Consider the following 8,702-nt stretch of genomic DNA (forward strand, 5'->3'; position numbering starts at 1 on the left):
TGTTTTGATTCCTAACCCTAAATATGAACAACAGCAATCAACAAGTGGTAACACTTTAGTTTAGGAACCAGTTCTTACTATTAACTAGTTGGTTTCTAACATGCATATTACTAGGATATTGGCTGTTTATTGGTACTTATAAAGCACATATTAATGCCTTATTCTGCAAGACCATATTTTAATCCTAACCATATCGAAACTTAACAACTACCTTCCTAACTATTAATAAGCAGCAAAAGTCATAGTTAATAATTAGTTAATAGTGAGAATTGGACCCCAATAAAGTGTGACCAATTAAATCAACTCAATGAACCACAAAATGAAAACATTTCCCATTTTAACTAGACGTTACAACTTCAGGAATCAGCTTGTGAAGTGCATCAAATATTTAACTCAACAATATTCTCCCTGACTTGCTGTGAATTGTCAATCTTCTCTCAGGATGTCGTGTTCACTGAGTCATTCCTAATCTCTCTCTTCCCGCTCTCATTAGCAGCTTGTGTTTTGTGTGATCTGCGTTGTTTCTCAGGCCCTGCGGGACAAGCGCAACACTCATTCTACCAGTGTTATGTTACACTGTGGCTGTTTTCTACCTGTTAACAAACTCCTCGATGAGTATGCGGTGAGAATAGCCCTGCCGGCGGATGTTGACGGTCTCTAGGATTCCGGTGTAACGCAGCTGAACCATCACGCGCTCCTTATTGAAGAGCAGAGCCTGCCGGTCATCATTTGGTTTGATACAGCGGACGAAATGAGGAGTTCCCACCACCATCTTAGACAGCAGGTCCATGAGAGAGTACTGAAATAGACACACACACACACCCACACAAACAGAACCGTCATGTACCTAATTTTCGAAGGAACTAACTTTGCCCTGTGTGTGAAAGGTGTTGACAGTTGACAGTATAGATTTTGTACTTGTTGCAATGAGGAAGTAAAACTTCTGGTAATCAGCCTAGCAGACACACTTAATTAAAAAATGCTGACAAATCATCTGATTAAGCACGCAGGCCAAGATATACATTTTTACTATACAGAGCAACACAATACAAGACTAATGATGTGATGTGCTGAGAACTCACCCTGAAATAAGATGCCACTGTCTGTCTCCTCATGTTAGTGGTTTCCTCTGGGTGACGCATCATTTCCATGGTGTCCACCTAAACACACACATAAACACACTTACTGTAGCTTAGCCTACATGCAGAAAATATGCTAATCACCAATACACACATATGTACACAACATACAAATGTGACATGACTTGATGATATTTTGGAACACTTTCCAATATGGTCCCATTAGTTAAAATTAGTTAATGCATTAACAAACAATATTTTCAATCTTTGTTAATGCTAGGTAATGAAATACAAATGTTTATTGTTATTTTATGTAAATGTTTAAATTAAATGCTTTTCAAGTATGTTTTATTGTTTGTGCAAGTTAGCTGATGTAGTGACTAATGTTAATAAATGGAATTATTGTAATGGAACTGTTTTTGCATGAATCTACTACTATATAACACTATTAATAGGGAAGATGACAATGATCATTTCATATTTATGTAAAGACACAAAACAAGCACTTTAAAACATCACAATCCAAGCAAAGATCCCTGAGCATGATGGGTTTAATACTGCAGAGACGTGTTTTCATAATGAACTTCAGGCTTCCAACTGTTCTTAACAAGGACAAGATATGATGTGTATAACAGCCATCGCTACAACAGACCTCATGAATTTATCAAGGTGATACATAATTTAGAGCAGGTCTATACCAGCAAAGTGTGTCTTCATATTCTATTTCATCTGCGCGTGGAGAGGCAGGTGTGTGTGATCTTTATGAGGAACTGAAGGGTTGGTCATGCACCCTGACTGAGAGACAATCGCACTAACCCAGTGTTTTAATAAGACATCTGTCCCATTTCTGCTTACAAGCAGAACTCTGTAAATTGTCTCATCTGTGACTGAAGCAGTTTAAAAGTATCTGCAATATTAACTTGAACTAATTAATTGGGTTCTGTGCTCTGGTGTATAATTATATTTCTCTGATACAGCAGGTAGTCTGCAGGACTGTTTTAATCTTACACACAGAACAGAGGAAAGGGATAAATAATTATCCAGGGTTCCCGTTCAGGAACTCAAGCTGCATCAAAACGCTATGGGAATGCCTTCAGCGTGACCACACTCTGAATCACGTGTGTAATCAGTCCAATGGATGGGCGAGACCAGGAAGCTATAAAAGCATGTGCCGTGGAACCGGCGTCAGCGTTCTGTCATTCAGCAAGCGCTCTGTGTGTGTGCCAGTCAAAAATCTGTTGTGAGTCTTATTTAGTGTTGTTTGTCCCACTGATAAGCTCCAAAATGTCTCCCTGAAGGCTCCGGCATTGCCCTCCAAGCTGCTGCGTACATCGTCAGCACTGGTGGGCAAGGGGTACACGGCAGCAGGTCAGGCTGGTGTGTGTCTGCACACGATGACCGTGTTACAGGCGTACCAAGCCGACCTGCTTAAAGAGCTGGATGAGGGCGAGGAGGTTAAGTCTAAGGATATCACCAAGCTCAGACGAACCACTGTTCTGTCTCTCCATGCCACCGCGCCATTGGTCGGTTTATGGTAGCACTGGTGGTAGCGGAGGCACCTAGCTCTGGGGTCTGGTCTGCCAACCCTGCCACCCACAGTGCTTCAGGGCGCAGCGGTCTCCCACGAGCGCTTCTCTCAGTCACCGCCTGGAAACATAGCGGTACTAAGAGGCTCGCTACCTCTATTGAGGTCTCTAGAGCAGTTAGTTCAGCCATCCCCTCCCGGTTTGCCACATCAGGGCACCGAGCTAGCCGCTCTGATAACACCAGAGGTCAGTCTCGAGAGACTGATTCCCTTAGTAGACTATTTGGCAATGTGGAAACTACTGCCAAATTTGTCTCGATGGGTCCTGCACACTGAAGAGAGAAGCTACAGAATCCAGTTTGGTTGATTCCCACTCTGGTGGGTCCCGAGCAGGCTCTGGTAATGGAACAAGAAGTGAACACTCTCTTGAGGAAGGAGGCTATCGAGGTGGTCCCTCCTCACAAAAGGGAGTCCGGGTTCTACAGCTGGTACTTCATTGTTCCGAAGAAGGATGGAGGGTTGCGTCCCATTTTAGATCTGCGTCAGTTGAACCACTCAGTCATGCTACTGAAGTTCAGGATCCTCACTATCAAGCAAGTCGTGTCTCAGATCAGGTCCGAGGACTGGTTTGTCACGATTGATCTAAAAGATGCATACTTCCACATCTCCATCCTTCCCCAGCACAGGAAGTTCCTGAGGTTTGCTTTTGGGGGCAAAGCGTACCGATACCGGGTTCTTCCTTTTGGCCTTGCACTCTCACCCCGCACTTTCACGAAGTGTGTAGATGTAGCCCTGGCTCCGTTGCGACTCCAGGGCATCCGCATACTAAACTATATCGACGATTGGTTGATTTTAGCTCAGTCAGAGCAGATGGTGGTTCGACATCGAGATGTCGTTCTTGCCCAGACTAAATGGCAAGAAAAGTGTGCTTTCTCCATTACAGAGGACCACTTATCTGGGCATGGTGTGGGATTCGACCACAATGCAGGCACGTTTGTCTCCTGCTCGGATCCCTTTTGGCCTGCTGTACATGAGACCCCTACAGTGGTGGCTCAAGACCAAGGGGTTCTCCCAGAGGGGAAGCCCGCTCCGCATGCTCAAGGTCACGTGGCAATGCCTATGTGCCTTAGACATGAACCAAGGTTTCCTCCACTTGTCTCTGGACCCGGTGCTGGGAGCTCCTTGTCGCCGCTTAACGCTAGCGACAGACACGTCCCTCACCGGGGAGCGGTAATGAGTGGCCGCTTGGCCCGAGGTCTGTGGAGTGGTCACCTTCTCACATGGCACATCAACTGCCTGGAGATGCTGGCCGTGTTTCTAGCTTTGAAACACTTCCTCCCGGACCTAAGAGATCGCCATGTGTTGGTGCATACCGACAAAACAGCGGTGGCCGAGGCCGAGGCTTCGTCTGTACGCCTTTCCCACGATCTACACTCCTCGACAGCTCTCCATTTGAGATTCCTGTCAGGAAGGATCTCCTCTCACAGGCAGACGGTACGATATTTCACCCCCGCCCGGAGCTGTGGAAGCTGTGGGTGAGGCCTCTGAGGGGGCACAACTTGTAACTTCCGGTCTCTCAACCGAGGTTGTTGAGACCATCCTCTAATCCAGAGCTCCCTCTACGAAGAAACTGTACACCTTGAAGTGGAAGCTTTTCACTTCTTGGTGCAGAGACCGCCGGCTCAACCCAGTTAACTGCCCAGTTGGTACAGTACTGGAGTTCCTGCAGGCCCGTTTCTCCACAGGGTTGACCCACTCCACCCTGAAGGTCTACGTGGCGGCCATTGCAGCCTACCACGTCCCTCTCGGTTGCCTTTCAGTGGGCAGACACCCCCTGGTTACACATTTCCTCTGTGGTGCGCTGAGGCTGAGGCCTCCGGTATGATCTTGCATCCCCCCGTGGGACCTGGCTGTGGTGCTAGAAGCTTTCTGTAGGCCTCCCTTCGAGCCTATTGAGGAAATCTCCGATTGCCTTCTCAATATAAAGACTACCTTCCTTCTGGCAATATCTTCTCTCAAGAGAGTTGGGGATCTGCAGGCCCTCTCTATGGCCCCTTCTTACCTAGTCTTTGAGCCCAGTCTGGCCAAAGCGATTCTCTACCCTCGAGCGGGTTATGTCCCTTAGGTCACCTCCTCTGCACCACGGCCTGTCGTACTCCAGGCCTTCTGTCCTCCTCACTTCCGGGAGCCCGATCAGCAGAAGCCCTGTGGAGAAGGGCGGACCAACTGTTGGTGTGCTATGGTCCCCCTAATGTCTTCCTGCTAGTAAACAGACCCTCAATCGGGGGATTGTGGATGCCATCTGCATGGCTTACGAGTCCTCTGATCTCCCCTCACCTCTGGGGGTCAAGGCTCATTCGACTAGGAGTGTGGCGGCTTTTGGCAGGTGTTTCTATGCAGGACATCTGCAACGCTGCGGGTTGGTCCACGCGCCTAATGTTCGTCAGGTTCTTTGGCCTAGATATGCGAGCCACTCCTCTCTATTCTGTTCTCTCGCTCTAGCTGTGCTCTTCCACACTAGGCAGGGATTTGTAAGTCTGTCGGCATGGGCATACTCATTCCCATAGCGTTTCGGTGCAGCTCGAGTTCCTGAAGGGGAACGTCTCCTGGTTCCCAGAGGGAACAAGATGCTGAGTCTCAGTGCCATACTTCCGGCATCCTTGCGAGCGCCTGCTTCATTCCTCGAAGCTGACGCCGGTTCCACCGCACATGCTTGTATAGCTTCCTGGTCTTTACGTCACCCGCCCGTGACATCTCACCCATCCATTGGACTGATTACACATGTGATTCAGAGCGTGGTCATGCTGAAGGCATTCCCATAGTGTTTCGACGCAGCGTCTCGTTCCCTCAGGGAACCATGGTTACATGCGTAACCTGGAGACGTTTTCCTCCATAAGAACAGTAACTCAGCAATGTAGTCAGGACACATTACCACAGCATGAAGCAAATCCAGCTTTACGAAGTCCTCAATCTGTGCTAGATCTAAAGAAACGTAAACTTCACAAGGGGCTTCACTATTTTAAAGGGCTTTTATAGTAGAACAATGGCATTTCCTTGCACTTTTGAGACACTTTTCAAAAATATTTACAATGAAATGGCAAGTAAATTAATAATGAATGAATAATGAATGAACACTGTAAATTTTTTTTCCAAAAGTTGCAAACAAAACAGATTACTGGAGTACATTTCACAAGAAAATACTATTGTAGACTTTTTCCTTCAAATTTTCATGTTTATTTCAACATGTTACTTGCCATTTCTTTGTAATTATTTGTAAAATTCACTAGAAATGTCTCTAAAAATAATTTTTTTCAGTGTATTTCTTGTAAAACATTGTTTTATTTAAAACTTTTAATTTTTCTTATTTTTACTGTACATATACTATATTTCTATTGCTAGTCAGTGGCAGGTGGAATTGGGGGAGAGAAAATATTTATTGAAAGATAAGAACAATCAATATTTTAGTTCTACTTTCCTATAAAAAAAGATACTGTACATTTTAAATGCTTATATCTACTAAAAGTACATTTTGTAATTTTTTAAGGTGTACATTAGGTGTTCTATCTGCCATATGCCTTGTGCTTTATATATATATTTTTTTTACATTTTACCTTATTTGTATATTTGTATAGTTGTATTTTGTATTTAATCTGTACCTATCTGTATTTATGTTATCTGTATGCACCAAGGGTCTGAGAGTAACGCAATTTCAATTCTCTGTGTGTATGTGCTGTACATGTGGAAGAATTGACAATAAAGCAGACTTGACTTGACTTGAGCAGAAGCGAGCGCCTGCAGGGGGTATGGCAGAAAGACGCAGCATCTCGTTCCCTTGGGGGAACCATGGTTACATACGTAACTTGGAGATGTTCCCTTTCAGGAACTCGAGCTGCGTTGACACGCTTTGGGAATGAGAATACCCACTGTGCCATATGAGCAAGTCCCTGTCAAGTATGTATCTGGTGAGCACATCAAGATGAGAGAACTTGGGACCTTGGAGTAGACGTCAGGTACAAATTGTAAAATCTGACAAAAGTGTGCGGAGAGGACCAGTCCGCCGCAGCACAAATATCTTGAAGGGCCACGCCTACTGATAAGGCCTTGGAGGCCGCCATACTCATAGTCGAGTGCGCTCTGACCCCGACGGGTGACTGGAGGCCAGAGGACTGGTAAGCCGGTGTGATGGTCTCGACCACCCACCTACTTCTAATTTGCTTGGTCACTGGAGCCCCTTATTTAGGCGAACCAAAGCAAAAGAACAACTGATCTGCCTTACGCCCCTGGGCAGCTCTGTGAATGTAAGCGTTCAGTGCTCGCACTGGACAAAGCAGATTGAGCCTTTCTTGGCCTGCTTCATGAGATAAAACTGCAAAATTCTTGAGATAGCTCACAAGTGTCTGCTCCAACGCCGGCATCACAACATATCCCTTCTCATTTAGCCCCGTAATGTTAGATTAATTCTACACAGTGGGGCTGAAGAGTCGGGACAAAAACGGTTTCTCCCATGATCTCGAGACCTCAGCATGGAGATCAGGAAAAACGGAAGGCCCTGTCATGAAGGCTGTGATTTTGATCTTAGGAAACGCTCATCCAGTTTGCTTTTGGGACGAGCGTCCTGTTTCTCGGCTGGTCAATCGATATTTAATTTGGCTACAGCGTGAGTCACAACCTCCACGAGCTCCTCATATGCGAGGGACTGTGGTGGCGAGTTCACAGTCTCCTCCGTGTCGATGCTCATCACGTCAACCTCCTCAGAGGAAGACAGATGAATCTACAGCTCAGAATTAGTTGAGCTGTAGATCTAGCTGGTGAAGACCGAGATAAGGATGAGCCCATCTCGGAACCCTCCGCTAAATCCACTTGTGATTCCCAGGATCGTGAACCTGGCCGCTTTCATCTTAGATGGCCAGGCAGGTGCGGAGAACACTGAGCACAATAATGACAGTGAGCCCCCTCGAGAGCTGACCATGCATGCTCCGCTCCCAAACAGATGACGCACAAATTGTGTGTATCCCCAACCGAGATATAGTGTGGCCAGGGAGGAACACACAACTTGAAAAGCTGTCCGCTCGCCGCAAATTTCACCTTTGACTTTGGCATTTTTAAATTTTCTATAACTTCTTATTTGATATTGACAGAGTGCTTTGTTCACATACACACACACACATACACAGATGTGCTCGCTGAAGAGCAGAAGCTAACATGTGCGGAGTCTGGGCTCTTTCTAAATGATAAAAACGAACAAAAACCACCCAGAGGGGGAAAAACAGGCAGGCAGGCCAGAAACAAGACAACACATTCCACAAGAAACTCAGACATTAAACAACAAAACAGCACAGGACTGTAGACACAATGAGAATAAATAGGGAGACAAACGAGGAGGGTAACGAGGGAGTCACAGGTGGAGTAACTAAAACAGTAATGAGATAACAAGAAGGGCGTGGTAAGACAATAGACAGGAGAGCACATGGCACTAACAGACACACAACAAGCCATGCGCTCAAACAAACACACAGTGACATCTGGTAGCCAACTAAAAGAGTAGTTGACTAAAAAACACCAGCAGAACCGTGACAGGACCCTCCCCTTTAAGGAGCAGATTCCAGATGCCCCACCTAGTAAAATAGAAAACAAAAAGTCCAGGAGGGAGGTGGACCGGAGGCGGATCAGGGGGAGGGATGGTGGGCCAGAAGACAAGGCTGAAGACTTCTGAAGGCTGAAGGTTCTTGAGTGGACTCTGAAGGCTCCCAAACTGGAGCAGGTTCTTGAGTGGACTCCGAGAGCTCCTGGACTGGAGCAGGCTCTGGAGTGGACTCTGAAGGCTCCTGGGAAGCCAGAGCAAACTCCGAAGTGGCCCATGCCCTCAGAACAGCCCTGAGGTGAAAGGCAAAGACAGCCTTCTTGATAAGGGCAGCAGCAGTGAAATTGGGCGTAAAAAATAGGGAGACAAATGACAAGGTTAACGAGGGAGACACAGGTGGAGTAACTAAAACAATAATGAGATAACAAGAAGGGTGGGGTAAGACAATAGACAGGAGAGCATATGGCACCAACAAACACACAACAAGCCATGTGAATGAATGAGGCATTTATATAGC

At 46.2% G+C, this 8,702-nt stretch overlaps 1 protein-coding gene across 1 annotated transcript in view; it reads right to left on the reverse strand.

Moving 5' to 3' along the window:
- Positions 1 to 8,702, reverse strand: part of LOC107588256 (myosin-IIIb-like) — a 179,350-nt gene that overhangs the window by 54,800 nt on the left and 115,848 nt on the right. Inside the window, exons 28-29 of the mRNA XM_016276289.1 lie at positions 1,083 to 1,160; positions 594 to 799 (exon numbers count right to left, since the gene is read on the reverse strand). Coding sequence (XP_016131775.1) covers positions 594 to 799; positions 1,083 to 1,160 — 284 coding nt within the window. The remainder of the gene's footprint in view (positions 1 to 593; positions 800 to 1,082; positions 1,161 to 8,702) is intronic.

The sequence above is a fragment of the Sinocyclocheilus grahami genome, unplaced genomic scaffold, assembly GCF_001515645.1.
Source record: "Sinocyclocheilus grahami isolate Dianchi unplaced genomic scaffold, SAMN03320097.WGS_v1.1 scaffold100.1, whole genome shotgun sequence".
Taxonomy (NCBI): domain Eukaryota; kingdom Metazoa; phylum Chordata; class Actinopteri; order Cypriniformes; family Cyprinidae; genus Sinocyclocheilus; species Sinocyclocheilus grahami.